We start from the raw sequence: 15066 nt of genomic DNA, 5'->3' as shown, positions 1-15066 counted from the left end.
AATTATTAACAAAATATATACATGGAATGTATTTTCAAAGCTATTTTGATCTTTAATATTGTTTTAATGTCCAACAACACACTTTATCTGCATGAATTAATTCTTTTGTTGAGACCAATGAAAACTTATGAGGCATCATTTAAAAAATATTCTTCTATTTATGTATTAAATTTATAGAAGTGAATAACGGAAGGAACAAGGATACCTGTATTAAAATATCATAAAAATTAGACTGGTTCAATGAAGTGAGATTAATAAAGCTATTTATCTGCAATCTAACTTAATATAGTACTTGCCAAATTATATTTTGTCTCTGACAGCAAAACAAAGCAGTAAGTATATGAAGAAAAATGATTGAGTACATGGTGTTTTCAGACCTAACCTTTCCAGTTCAGACAGTGTAATATGAAACTACATTCTTCTTCTGACCTGGCTATGCTTTACTTCCAAATTTTGCCAAGCATTTCTTTCTACTGCTGTGTTAGGACAAAAGATACTTTGTTCCACAAGCATTTATGAAGTCGATGCATCAACACCTTTATTAATTGTTCGGTAAGCACACATTATTTAACCACCTAATTAGATAAAAACTTGCCTTTGTCACTCTTAAGCCATAAACGATGATTTCTGCATCTTCTCCTGAAAGAAAATATTCAACACCTTTTTTTAATAAGTGTTGAAACACCTACACTGAATAAACATGCAGTCATACTTCACTGACATTCTTTTCACCCTTTTCCTGTTGTATGACCAGAATAAACAGGGAAGTGAACAAAAAGTTAATTCTTATTTTTCAAAACACTCACCTTTAGGATAAACAAATCAACCACTGTATAACATAAGGAAAAAGGAAAACATCCTGTTGCCACTGACTGTAATCACTGAATTCACACAGTAAATGAGACCTTGGATCAATGAAGAATCAAATTAAATGAAAAGAGAGAGAAAGGGCAATGACAGAAAAATGTTAATAAAACTACAAAACAGCATATTTGGAGGAGGAAGAATTTAGATAATGTTCAATATAAACCTACGATTTACGTCAACTTAATTCAGGGACAATTTGGGTGATAAGATTTCATTTATTTAGAAAAAAGTTTACCTTGACTATCCAGGAAAACAGAAAATCTTCTCTATTAAATAGTGTAGTATTTCAGTTATCCTACCTGCTGCCCCTTGGATGAAGGCCTGGTATCACATATTCCAAATCTGTTCTGAATCACCTAAACTAAACAGCAGGTTGTCTGTCCCAAACACAGGCTACTTGCTCTCTGGTGAGCTGTTTTCACTGAGGAGTCACACATACTCCATATCCTGAGAAATCCGGCCTCTCTGGAGGACAATAAGGGTTGTTTCTGGGTACAAGGCAACCCAGGACCATGCCTGTACAAATAAGATGATACAACAGCATTCTTAGCATGCTTTTCCTCAGAACTCAAAACTCCTGAACAGTAAGGGATCCAAATCCAGAGTCTAGAGATCACACATCTCTCACTACAGCTTAGATGTAATCAGAGCCAACTCTGGCATTTATGTGCTCAAAGCTACATCCTAAGAATAAGAGTCACTAGAGTTCTCTCACAGCATTTCAGATTGGTAGGACTGGAACCCAACAGTGCCGTATTTTTTTAAATGATGGTGTCATTCCATGTAATCTCAGACATTTTTGTGTTGCATTTGGCAAGTTGTTTATGAGACTATGATGAGATCATAGGTCCTTCTCTTTTTCATTCAGGAATTTCTTAGATCTTGTTGACCTCTTTAATCAGCATATTTCAGGTTCTTTAACAAGACCATCATAGCAATGGAAGTGTTTCTTTCCATTTCTATTTAAGGAATTAATTTTGTATTTGCTCAGGTCTTCCACACAGCCTTTTCAGTTTTCTCTAATGAAATGGCTTTCATGTCCAAATGCAAAATATTCTGACAGACTTCTGGGTGCTGGTAGCATTTATGCAGTTCTCAGAACAAGAATAGCTACTCTAGCTTTTTTGCACTGAACAAGGGACTCACTTCCTCCTATTTATTTGCCCTTGGTTAATATGCAGTTCATGTAAACCAAATCCATGTATTTTACACTTCCCAACCATGCAAAATTTGGTTGATTTTTTTTGTTTTCACTCATGAGAGGAAAAACTGATTCTTCCCCTGTACATGGCACTGGTGAAACCAGACCTTGAGTTCTGTGTTCAATTCTGGGTCCCTCCCTTCAGGAAAGGACATTGAGGTGCTGGAGCGAGTCAGGAGAAGGGTGATGAAGGTGGTGAAGGATCTAGAGCACAAGTTCTGTGAGAAGCAGAAAGGGGTGTTCAGCCCAGAAAAAAAGGAGACTCGGGGTGACCTTATCACTCTCACAAGGAGGCTGAAAGGAGGCTGTAGCCACGTGGGGTTTCGCCTCCTCTCCCAGCAAGCAGAGACAGGACAAGAGGACAGTCTCAAGCTGTGCCCAAGGAGGTTCAGGTTAGAGATGAGAAGGAATTTCTTTGCAGAAAGGATTATTAGACACTGGAAAAGGATGCCCGAGGAGGTGGTGGAGTCACCATACCTGAAAGTGTCTAAGAAAAGACTGGATGTAGCACTTAGTGCCATGGCCTAGTTGACATGGTGGTGTCAGGTCATAGGTTAAACTCGATGACCCGAGGTCTTTTCCAACCTAACTGATTCTGTGGTTCCTTTTGTAGCGGAGTTTTCCCTCTTTGAGACCTCTTTGATGCTGCTTTCCTCATATTTCCTCATTCACGGACTGAGAGAGGCTGCACAAATGCCTGACCTTCTTTGTGGGGAAGAACTGTATATTTTTGTGCAGCACTCGGGAGGCCCGGCAGCATCCCAAACTCCGGGCTCCGCTCACCCCGCCGGGCTCCCTCACGGGCCCGCCCGCCGGCTCCGCGCATGCGCGCTCGGGGCGCGGCGGCCGCGCTCCCCCTCGGCGGCCGTGAGGGCGGGGCGTGCCCGGGGCGGCTGCGGCGCATGCGCGGCGCGGCCGAGCTGTGGCGGCCCCGCGCCCAGGTGAGGGGCGGCCCGGCCCGGCCCGGCCCGGCCCGGCGGGGGGCGGCGGCCGCGGCCGTGAGCGAGCGGTGGCGGCCCTAGGGCCCCGGGACTGTGCTGTACCTGGTGCGCCTCGCCGTGTGGCGGGGCGGTGGCTCGGGACCGGCAGCCGAGTGGCTCGGCCCGCCTGAACGGGCTCTCCTGGTGCCGCAGCAGTGTGGCGTGTGGGCCCGGGAGGCGGTTGGGTGGGATCGGGGGGAGGGACGGTGTGAGCGCCCCGTTCTAAAGGCGGTGCGCGGCGGAGGTCCTGCCCGCCGGGCCCGGGGGGTCGGCTCTGGCCCGGGGATGAGCTGGAGGTTTCTCACGCCCGTGCCTCGGGGGAGTGGCGCTTCTGGTTTGTTTATTTTCGGTTGTGGTTGCGATGTTTTGCTTTTGCTGTGAGAGAAGATGCTGTCGGCCCTTCCCAAAGCTTCACTTGATGCAAAGCTGGCAGATGAGTTGTTCTCACTTTATTTCTCGCCCTCTTTCTGTTTCTTGTTTTGGTTTGAGATGGTTTTGGGGTTTTATTTTAGATCGGCATTTCTGCTTATCACTTTCTTTAAAAAATACATTTGTTTTTGAAAGGGTTAAGTGATGAAAGCGTGGATCAGGACTTAAACCACTTCTTCCATGTCAAGGACAGCATCTAGGTTGAGCTTGTGTAACCATGTTTGTTCCATACCTGTTAGTAGGCAGGCAGGTGTGATTGAAGATGGGAAGTAAAAGTGATGCAAGTAGCTACTTGAGGAAATTTTCTTCTGCTGACCATAATTCCATTATTGTCATAATAGACAGTCATATTCCCATTTCAGAATTCAGTACTGGTGCTAAGACTCAGTATTTTGAAGCACACTTTTAGCAAAGTTGGCAGGACCTGAAGAAGAAACTTGCATTTTGGTGTAGATTATTCCACAATGTCTGTTGCAGTGCTATTTGAAGCAACTTGTACTGCATATTGCTGCTGATGGACTGCTGGCCTGACCATGTTGCAGACTCCTGAGTTCCTGTTTTTGTAATTTAAATATAAAACTTAACATTGAGACATAACTTCAGTGGGTTACTTTATAGGAAAATAATTTCTACCAATAATAGTAGAAAAATTTCTGCACTTAATTCTGTCAGTTTTCTGTTAGCCAATTTCTCAATTACCTTACTTAAGAGAAGCAGAAACTTAGTCTTACTGGATGCTGCCTACCCTCAGGAAGCAACTGAAGGTTCTGAGAAGTATGCAGTGTGGGAGGCCATAATGTTACTGAATTTTACTGTTTTTCATAGCTATTAGTTTCAGCCTTTCAATGTTTTCATTCTGGGTGTGGGCATTTCTAAGGCTCTGTCTCCCCTAGCAGTGTATTGCAGTATGTGTTGCTCTTTTAGCAGCATAGATTTCTTTAGCCCCCAGTGTGCTCGCTGATCACTCATTATTTTCTCTGATGACTTACACTACTCTTGAGAATGAAACAAACTGTTAGCAAAACCACAGTTTTGCAGGTTCAGCTGTATTTGTTGTAAGAGCTTCACCCAGCACAACTGTCTTGTTTTGCAATTCAGCCCTTGACAACAAAGCTTTCGTAAGATACATAATGCCCTGAGCAATTCCAATTCTTGAAATAAATGTTGTTTATGAATAGCCTTTAATTTTTAGTTTGTTTTATTTTTTTGGGATGGCAAGGCATGTCCGATACATTAGCTTTTGATGTGAATTTCATTCTTTCAGGATTTTGAGATATTTCTTGAAGTCTGTAGTAAGATCACTAGCAGCTATGCTCCACTGTTGTCTTATACTGATGGAACTTTCTTTAGATTCAGATAAAGACTTTTTTTGTTCTTAACTGTTTTTGTAGTTCCTCAATGGAAAAGGTGTTAAAAACTGCCCACGGCGCTATGGAAACACTCAGACAAAATAGTCATCTACTGACACCTGTGAGGAATTGTTGGGCAGAGTGAAGGAAATGAAGAGCTTCAACCATCGCTTCAGTATGGCGGCAGCTGAATCTGACAAAGACTCCGGATATTCAGGTTTAGAAAAACACTGTGTTACCTTTTTTGTGTGTTACTGTGCTGAGGCTGTGCTTTAATTGGTGATATTTAACAAATCTGAGTAACCCCTTCCAGTTTGTGTATCATTACCTTGGAGGGCCTTTCTGTGCAAGATAGGTTTCACCTGCAATCATCCTACCACCAAAGTTTTTTGAAGTGGAACATTACCAAATTACAAAGTTCATCCTGTGAATTTGAATGGCATGGGGATTTAGAATTAATGGAATAATCTTAGACTTCAGAGTCTAGAAGTGGAGATATCAAAATTACTTTTTCTTTGCAGTGATGAATGAATTGTTGGATTAAGTTGCCCAGTGTCTCTTATGATCTGATCATATTGCCAGTAGAGCCTGATAAACCAGAGGGTAACAGTTATAACATCAGTAAGATAATAGCCATGGTGTGCCATTTTAGTAGTCAACAAAACTATGCAAAAATTACCTTTAAACAAGAAAAAAAAGTACTTCTGTGAAAGATACCTGCTTCACTGGGTTTTAGATAGAAAATTTCAAGACACAAAATGCCTGCATCACAAACTATGGATGTGGCAATGCTGGAGCCTGTAGTGCTTTCCTGTACCAGTTATTGGACTAATGCAACCTTGATGATACTATGCAGTCCCTTGGAGACTAAGTACAAAAGAACAGGAAGTAATCGATTTTTGTGGGAGAAAATGTCTGTATAAGAATTGACCTGAGATACAAAGCCTTTTATTAGAGACCATCTGACAGCTGTCATAGCAGCTTTAATTTTGTTGATACTACAGAACTAAACTTTATTGTTCTTTGTGACTTGGTTGAAGGAGGCAGAATATTAGAACTGAAAGGCAGTAGTAAGCATGTTGCATGTGGAACACCTAACAGCTGAATTCTGCTTCTGGCAGATGGAAGTTCAGAATGCCCAAGTGCTATGGAGCAGACGGACTCCGAGGATGTGCTGAACGCGCTGTGTTGGAATGCAGGGGATGGATCTTGGCAATGCCCGAGGACCACAAGCAGCTCCTTTCCTGCACTATCTCCTATGGTTGTTATGAAAAATGTGTTGGTTAAGCAGGTAGGGAAGAAATCATATCTTGAAAAATGTTGCACGTTCTTAATTTTTTTAAAAAACATTTTTCCTTTCAAAAAAGATTTTGCAATGTTGTTGCAGTCCAGAAAAAAAACTGGCAATTTAAGAAGTTCTAGTATGATTCTCTGTTCTTTTGAGAGGCAGCTGGAATCACTAAGATGTAATGTGAAATAGAGAAACTCTGCTCCATCTACTAAACCTCTTAGTCTCAATGGAATCCCCCCAAAATACATCTTGAAGAATATTATGTGAATAGCATCAAAGATTAAACAGAAAAAGGTGATTTGCTTTTGAAAGCTGCTGTTGTCTTTTTGTTCAAAAAAGATGGTAAAGTAGGGTGATAGGTTTGTTTCCTCATTCTTAAGTTCTAGAAGTGCTTCAATGGGAAACACGAATCCAGAATGTTATAAATTAAAAAGTTAAATCCTTGTCTGAAGTTAGCTGTGGTACTTGTACTTTAATAGTTGTTTCACTTAATTGCATGTGATGGCTCATGTTGCAACAAGTACAGTCCCTATTTATGTTCTCCAGTATTTTTGTGATATATAGTTCCTCCAGCACATCTGTGAGACCTCCTGTGTAACTTTAACATTTTAACAGAAGGTATAAGAAGTCCAAAGTACGGTCATATTATTAGACCTCCTGCTCTGTACTCACTCAGTTTTGGAGCAGAGCAAAAGTTCTTCAATGTTTTTTTTACTAGAATACTTCTGAGAATACAGTGGGAAGGGGAAAAAAGAATATAAATCCTGATACTTTTTCTACTGAACCTGTTACGACAAGAAGCAAGACCTAATATTCGCTGTTAGTATTTAGCAGATTATGCAGTTTTGGGGGAGGTGATTCTGCTCTCTGAGCATCGTGCTTTATCTTGGCAAGAAACAATTTCATTGTATAGTCACATTCCTAGGTGTGTGGACAAAATACTTTGTAAACAAATACTGAAGTTTTTATATGTAAAGTCAGGAATAGGCAAGCTTCACCAAAGGCTGATAGCCTTTGGCCCAGAGCACAGAAATTAAGACATTACCTGCACTGATTCCAGTGTTAAATCCAAGTTGTGTTGCAAATAAGAAGAAGCAGCAACTAATAAGTAGCTTATATATAGAGAGATATTAAAAAAATCCAACCATATATGTGTATATATATATATAAAAACCCTGGTAATATAGGAAAAAGGAAATTTGGCAAGGAAGAGTTGAAGATGGATGAAATGTCCACACTTGGTTCTCTTGAGCAGTGCATCATAATATCTAACTTTGTATGATTAAAGACAATAATGTCAATTTGAAAAGCGTTTACTACAATAAAGGAAAGCAACAAGTCTAGGTCAGAATAATAATGAAATGTCTTTCTGCCTTTTTTCATTATGCCTAGTTAGCTCATCTTTTAGGTCATCTTTTTAAAATGGTCTTTTCAACACAGTGCTGAGTTGGGCTTGCTGGACCAAAGAAAAAAAGCAGCATCCAGTTACTGCTGTTTATTTCTTCCAGTTTCAGTTTCCATCAGCATCATCCTTCTGTCTTGGAACCACTGTGATGCTCTACAGTGGTGGTTACCTGCTGGCCCAATTTCAGAATGTAAACAGCTAACAGTAATACTGCTAAAAAAAAAAAAAAATCAGGTGGTGATTAATGCCAGTGCTGATTGTAGTAAGGTTTCTGTAAGTCTTGTAAAAGTCTTTAATAAGTGGGAAGGCTTTTTAGGCAAGTGACACTGATACATCAAGAAGTTAGCTTTCATTAAAAAATGCAACAAAACACACGATTTGCAGAGTTAGTGAAATAAAAGTGGCCTTCTCTACTGAAAATGAGATTTTGAGTAGGAGAACTAGAGCAGAGTGCTGTGTGAAAAGGAAAAGAAGAAAGAACTGAGATAGGAAAAAACCCAAGAGCAAGATAAACAGTTACCAGCAGTGGTAACCAACAGTTACCACTGCATTTTTGGCCTCAATGATTACGGGGCTCTGCCATGCTAGGTGCTGTTCAGCAGTGCAGTAAATGGCAACGTCTGGCTCCAAACCCTTGCTCCTTAAGGCTACGTGTTCTGTCCTGTGTATGTATGGCTACAGTATTTATATGCTTCCTCACTTCTTACATCTCCAGATACTTTTCTTTTGAATGTTCTTTCTTCTGTGTTAAGGTAGTAATATTTATTTTTACAGGTAGCTGTTCTGTACCCCTATTCCATAAGCATCTTGCCCACTGAACCAAAGAAACATTGTGTCAGAGTAGGTAATTGAATCTTATCTCCAAGTCTCAGTGTCCTAATCAGTGGGTAATACCTGCTTTTGGTAAGTTCCAAGTCCTTTACTGGGGGAATGGACTTTAACAAGGCATGTTAACGTTTGGCAGTTTAAACTTATGAGACTGGTGGAAAGGATATGGATTTCAGATTACTTCATATAGGCTAAAAATAATAATATGTATTTGTAGTAGCTAAAAACTGTGCCTTCAGCAGGCACAGTTGCGTTCCAAGTTGTAAGGAATTGAAAAAGCAGCTGACAATATATTAGTATAATTATAGCGGTGATGGCTTAAATATATTAAGAAGTGAGATTTTGCTTTAGAAATAAATAGTGTCTCTTACTTGACTATTTGATGTCTTTGGAGAAAAGCAATCATGTTTTGGCCAGAAAATCTCATGAAGATCTGTAGTAAGGTGTTGGAGGAAAAAGAGGTAATGTCTTGTAAAAATGGATGTTTTCCCTATATTCCAGAGTATGGCTCGTGAGAGGGAATAAAGCCTTGGGTGTTGTTCTTGAAATAAAGTGCTTTTAACATTTATCAATGCACACTGTTTCTCCAGAGGTACGAAGTTAAACTCCTCTGGGCTTACCACAGGCTTTTCTCCTTGCATTGTTTGATATTCAGCCTTTTTTTTTTTTCTGTTTCATACTTTAAAATTCACTGAAACTGTGTGTTGTACTTCAAATTACAAGACTTCCTGAACAGCTGTTGTGTATCTTAAATAACCATTTCAAAATCTTGCTATAAGGATAGATTTGAGAAGATTTGAGTTGATACCCTTCAACAAAGAGGGAGCCTGAATTGTTCCTAAAATGTCTGTGCAATCTTTCCTTGACTCTTAAGATTTTTCATAACAGAAAGCTTAATTATTTTTCAGCTTTCCTATGCACATGTAGTTTGACCCCAAGTCTGGGTCGAACTTTTTAATGAACATTTTACAATATAAGCTTTCACTGTAATCCTCACTTAGGAAAGTATATATAAATTCAGATTGAATTGTTTTTAAATATATCTGCTGTTGCATAGTAAAAGGATTATGGATTACAGCTTTATTTCCAGCATTACACTCCATTGTCAGAGAAAGAGAAGGATGAGTTTAATAGCAAACTCTTCATAACACATTAATTGGACAGTAAATATCAAATGTAGAAAAATGGCACAGTCCACCTGTTTCGTTTAAATTTGTTTCTATTGTCTTCTACAACACTTTTGTAAGACTTGTGTTTTTTCCCTGTTTGTGCTTCTCAGGGGAGTTCATCACAGCTCCAGTCTTGGACTGTGCAGCCATCCTTTGAAGTGATTCCAGCTCAGCCACAGCTAGTGTTTCTTCGTCCATCAATCCCACCTCCCATTAATGCTCACCCTGTTGGGAAAAAGAGAAATGACTCCACTAATTACCTGCCGATCCTGAATTCTTATCCCAAAATAGCACCACAGCCGTGCAAAAGAGATCACTCCCTTGATCTAGAAGAATGTCAGGAAACCACTTGCCATAAACGACTCTGCACAGAAGCACCCAAGGTGGAGACTTCTCCTGGACTGATGAGCACAGGCTTGCCTACTAGTTCTTTTTCCCACCTACCAGTTAGCTTTAAGACCCCTCAGGATTCTAGCCAGCAAAGTTCTTCAGCTCTGGTGACAAGTGGAAAACTGTCAACACTTCCTGGTTTTCATTGTGTTTCCAGTGAAGCTCAGAAAGTGCCAGGTTTGACTCCCCTTTTGCCTTTTGGAACTCTGCAGGCAGCAAAGTGCACCCTTCATGAGAGCGAGAGTGCGTCTCAGACTACAATGCCTTCTGCATCATGGAGCCCTCCACTGATACCAGAAGAGGTTTGCACTACCCCTGAGCTGCTCTTGCAGCAACAAAGCAAGTGCAGACGCTTTCAGAATACACTTGTAGTGCTACGCAGGTCGGGATTGCTGGAGATCACTTTAAAAACCAAGGAGCTCATTCATCAGAACCAAGTGACGCAGGCTGAGCTGGACCAGCTGAAGCACCAAACACAGCTTTTCATAGAGGCAATAAAGAACAATGCTCCACAGTCATGGGCAGAGCTAGAAGCATCTCTAACAGGATCTGATAAAGCTGATAGCAACCTCGAAGACCCCACTTATCCCAACATGTAGTAGAAATGTGCATAGCTGTTGGTCAAGTTATTTCTGTGCCTCCTTTTTTCCTGTCTCAGACTTCTACTTGAGCATTTTTTGAGTCAAAGATTTGTGAAGTTGCATTGCCATTAACAATTTGTCTTCAGAGCCAGCTGTGGGACTGGAATAGCATGGTGGGTCCAAGACAGAATGGGTACTTAGTACTGCAGTGTGACCTTGAATTTCATGCTAACTCTGTAATTCCTTGGTCTGAAAAAGTTTGTATGTGCTCTGCTGGCATGTTCCCATTCTTGAAGTGAAGACAGTCATTTGCAGTATTCTGCTAGCATCTTTTTATTCCCATCTTCAGATAGTTGTTTCTGAGAGTGCAGCAGCAGAACAGGCCCACTGTTAGGCTATCATCAGTTCCAAGTAGGTGAAGGGAGTTGGTGTGAGGTGAAATAAGTCCTTCTCCCATCCCCTTCCTCAATTTTTTTATTTAGAGAAATTGAATAGAGAGGAGAATTTGAAGTTCAGAATATGTATTTTAGGAAGCTATTGCCCTAGAAAACAAGATGATGGGCTCAGGGTACCTAGAGATGAAAGGGAGGCAGAAAAAATGAAGTCCAGTCATAGCTGTTTGAGACAAGGAAAAATTTGTCTACCAGTGACCTTCTCCATTCTATTTCCACTGCTGTAATAGAGTATAAAGGAATGAAAAACTTGCTTTGCAGGGCAGTACCCTCTGACTTAGGGAGACTTAGCTGGTGGAAATCTCTCGTAGTCCTTAGAGTACCACATGGACTTTTTCCCTGACAGTATGGAGGGTGGGCTGAAGTGGGTGTGCTTACAGCTAATGGGCCTTTCTGCTGGTGTAATTTCTATATGTTCAATAAATCTGTGAATAAAGTTCATCAGCTGGTTAGAAATCTCCTACTGGGCATCAGTCCAGACCTAAATGGTATTTACTGAACTAGAAAAATCCGCTCTAGAACTCATACTTAAATCTGGAGCTCCTTAGGAAGCATATCCCTGGATAATGGGAAACCTTAACATCTATAAAAAATAAGGATGTTGAAGGTCTCTGGTGATAAATATGTCATCAGGTACCATTCTGTTCAGTTTTCTTAGCTGCCTTTATTCCTGGGAGCCCTGATAAAGCTTTAAAACTATAAGGGCTTTCCTTTCTTGGCTGCAATGTAATAAAATAGGTTAGCTTGGAAATGCATTTGGAAAACTAGTTGACTACATCAGGACCAGGATAAGTCCAGATTCTGGGGAGGATCTGAAAGTGGTCCAGTAGATTTGAACAGAAATGTTAGCCTCTGAATGGAAGCTGTAAGCAATGAACTTGCAGGTTTTTTTGATCCTCAAAGCAGCAAGATTTGGTATTAAGAAGTTAGCTAAAGACAGCTGTCTTGGTCTAATCAGTCTGAGGGCCTGCTGCAGCTTCAGTTGTTGCTGACAACTTACAAGTAGGGTAGGTTGATGGGTCAGACAGGCTGATTTTTGTATTAAGTTTTAATAAATCTTGGTATTTTTGATTACTTTTACTATGTCTTTTTGAAATTCTACTGTTCTAGTTGGAATGTAGGTATTTTCTGTATTTTCAAAGCCCATTGCTAGCTCTGAATACAGTAGCCGAACACCTCTGTTAAAGAACATGACCTTTTTGCTAAAACTTTACAGAATTTACTGTGAAGTATGAAAGAAATAAAGTATGTACTTGAAAAGTTTGTGGATTATTTAGTGCTGTTGAACTGCTAAGTCCCTGGTTCCAAAGCATGCTTTAAATACAGCTCCACAGCAGCATGTTGTCCATGTGGGAAAGTGCAGATACAAAAGTGATACTATGATGTATCTCTCTGAAGAGAGTCATGTGAGCTTTAACAGTATCTATGAATTATAGGGTCTCTGGGAGGAGCATGCATAGAAGTGGGCTGTACAGAACTCTAAAAATATATTGTCGTAGGTGACCACTGCCATAGATCTGTCATGAACAACCTGGAAGGATTTTTCCATCTCTGAGCTGTTGTCTCAGTGATGACTGTACATTATGCTCACCGTCTGTGCAGGGTGAACTCCTACGCTGTGTCTTCATCCTGTCAGCTGGGTATGCAGAAGTTTGAAATTGTGAAGTAAGAATCTTGGCTACTGAAAGAAGTACTGGAGTAAAAAATGTTCCACTCTTCTCTTGAAGAAAATTCTCCAACTAAATCTGTATACCAGCTTTTCACCAAAACACATTTCTTCCGAATGTGGCTGTCTGCGTGGTCTTCCTTTTGTTCAAACATGACTTGCAGGGAGAACTAGGCAGTCATGCCCAAAACATCCAGCAGCCTCGTGGCATAAGATTTTGTCCTAAGGTACAAGGAATACAAAGCTCTTACATGGCACCAGACAAGACAACTTGAATCTCATTGCCTTATATCCAAAAAGGAGTGCCATCAATTGGAATAATTTTATTTCCTGAGACTAGAAGTTCAGTGTTTGCAAATTTTATGTTCACAAATATATGGATACAATTCAAGCAGGAAATTCTCAGGTTTCTGTCTCTTCTACCTTTTCCTTTACATGGTTAAGTTTATCTGCAGCATGTCAGGCCTCTTCGCCTTTATTTCACTGAGGCCAAAAAGGTGAATTTTTTCTTTCAGGTGCATTGCATCTGTCTTGTTTTTCTTTCTCATGATAAAAAGAGTCTGAAAGGAACAGTATCCCTGCAGGCTTGGGCTGAGCAATCTCCTGGCATGCAAAATTTCTGGCATCTGCTAGATTGAGCATAGCATGCTGTTACTGCTTTCATTTTCATAATTTCTAGTATAAAAATGTAGGGTCCCTCCCTGCCTACACAACTTGACACTTGCTGTACCTAGGTGATGCTTCTTACAGGTTGCAGTGTAATGCAGCCATATAGTCCCAACTGTATTGCATGGTCCTATGTATCCAAAATGCTCATGCCCACTTCGCTTCCCTTTTTAAAATCTACCTCCTTTGAGGTATTTTCATGAGAAAAATTTAACAGTTCCAGTGTAATCTGATTCAGAAGATGGAAGGAAACACCATGTGTTCAGTCTGCTCTCTTGCTGAGCACAGTTTCCAAGACTTCCTCAAATTCTTGTTTGAACTAAAGCTGTTCTTAGAAGCATCCTGCATTGATTTGAAAGCTCCTAGAATTGAGTCCACCCTAATTGTTTAAAGTATAATTACTTACTATTAAACACATGCCTCTTACACTGAGCCTGAATTTGTCATCATTCCATACCTAGCTGTCAGATCTTTTGTCTATTTCCTAAACTGAAGTTCATGGTGTGACATTGCTCTTTTCACTGTAGGCATTTTCAAACTGAACAAGTCACTCTTCAGCTTTCTTTATTCTTTTTTCAAATCTTCTGGATCGTCTGTTTGTGGCACTCTTCTTTGGATTCTTTATGATAATTTAAATGCATTTTTAATTGGAGCATTTTATTGAAAATAATATTAAATAATGTTATAGTAAAGAACCAATTTTTAAGAATAGAAGATTGTGCTTAATGGATGCCTGTATACAATTCAGAAACCATAGTTGCAACGTGTTTCATACCAGCCAGTTAATTTTCTGGCTTCAGTCTGTTGTGTGGCACACTTTTAAATGCCCATGAGTAACAGAAATACTAAATGGTCTTCAACCAATTTTGAATTCTAGGTGATCAATATAAGGAGTCAGTTTTATCTGACCAGCTCTATTTCTTGTAAGCTTTATTAATTTCAATTAGTTTTGCTTTCTTTGTCCTGGAATGATCAAAAATTATGGGTTATTCCATTATTTTCTTTCTGTTTCCTGCAATGTCAATTTAAATCAGTCTACCAATCCTTAGTGGTTCTTAACAAATAGGACTGCTTGAAAAATCTGTATGTTTTCAGTGAAAAACTCAGGTGGTTTTTTTTTGAAAATGAAAAAGTCTTTCGGCTGAAAGCTTAAGTGTTTTTCAGTGTTAGTCATAGCATTCATTTTTCAGTGAATCTCAAGCACTATGGAAATAGTCTGGACTGTGGGAAAGGGGAAAGATGTTATCTCTCTAAAGAAATTAGGTAAACCTTCATCTCCTTCACCTGGATTGTTTTGGGTTGTCTGTACAGGAAACGGGACCCCAACTTTGATGAGTGTTTCCACCACGTCACACTGATGATACAGGAGCCCATGTAGCCAGTCAAAACTGCTCAGTTGTTTGCAATGGCAGAGGAGACTAATAGATCCCAAGTAAGTGAGGATGAAACAGCATCTCCTGAGAAAATTGCTGGCTTAGTGAGTACAGACACCATTTTCTCACCCTAAAAATTCTAGCTAAAAAAAAAAAAAAAATCAGTGGTTTTGTTTAGCATAAGACCTAATGGTTCTGGATAGGTCTTGTTCTACATTTGCCAGAGTTCAGTGCAGTGACTATTTTGTGAAATGAGCAGTGTTTAGTGTGCAAAGTGTGAAATACGACTGGAAATCGTGGGAAGGCGTGGCAGTGCATTACTAAACCCAGGATGCAACAGGAAAGCTCTTTTACCTGGGGTGAATGTTAGCAATGCCTATTGTTTTGTGTTCTTGCTAAATATTGTCTCCTCTGCAAGT

At 40.1% G+C, this 15066-nt stretch overlaps 1 protein-coding gene and 1 long non-coding RNA gene across 3 annotated transcripts in view; one reads left to right on the top strand and one right to left on the bottom strand.

Moving 5' to 3' along the window:
* The window catches only part of LOC137475466 (uncharacterized), a 69218-nt gene extending 66667 nt beyond the window's left edge, over nucleotides 1–2551 (bottom strand). Inside the window, exon 1 of the long non-coding RNA XR_010999911.1 lies at nucleotides 1167–2551. This is a non-coding gene — a long non-coding RNA (uncharacterized lncRNA). The remainder of the gene's footprint in view (nucleotides 1–1166) is intronic.
* A 348-nt stretch (nucleotides 2552–2899) lies between these two features.
* CIPC (CLOCK interacting pacemaker) lies at nucleotides 2900–12202 on the top strand. 2 transcript variants are annotated; one of them, XM_068192757.1, is made up of 4 exons: nucleotides 2900–3009; nucleotides 4869–5043; nucleotides 5948–6117; nucleotides 9630–12202. In XM_068192757.1, exons 2-4 carry the CDS (start codon nucleotides 4977–4979, stop codon nucleotides 10506–10508), a joined length of 1116 nt encoding a protein of 371 aa, XP_068048858.1. In that variant the 5' UTR covers nucleotides 2900–3009; nucleotides 4869–4976; the 3' UTR covers nucleotides 10509–12202. The 2 variants fall into 2 exon arrangements, with proteins under 2 accessions (XP_068048858.1, XP_068048859.1); XM_068192758.1 differs by having other exon boundaries at nucleotides 2982–3114.
* Nucleotides 12203–15066: the final 2864 nt, after the last annotated feature.

Source organism: Anomalospiza imberbis, chromosome 6 (assembly GCF_031753505.1).
Source record: "Anomalospiza imberbis isolate Cuckoo-Finch-1a 21T00152 chromosome 6, ASM3175350v1, whole genome shotgun sequence".
In the NCBI taxonomy this organism is placed as follows: Eukaryota; Metazoa; Chordata; class Aves; order Passeriformes; family Viduidae; genus Anomalospiza; species Anomalospiza imberbis.
The sequence above is the reverse complement of the archived record's forward strand: the minus strand, read 5'-3'. Positions and strand labels throughout refer to the sequence as shown.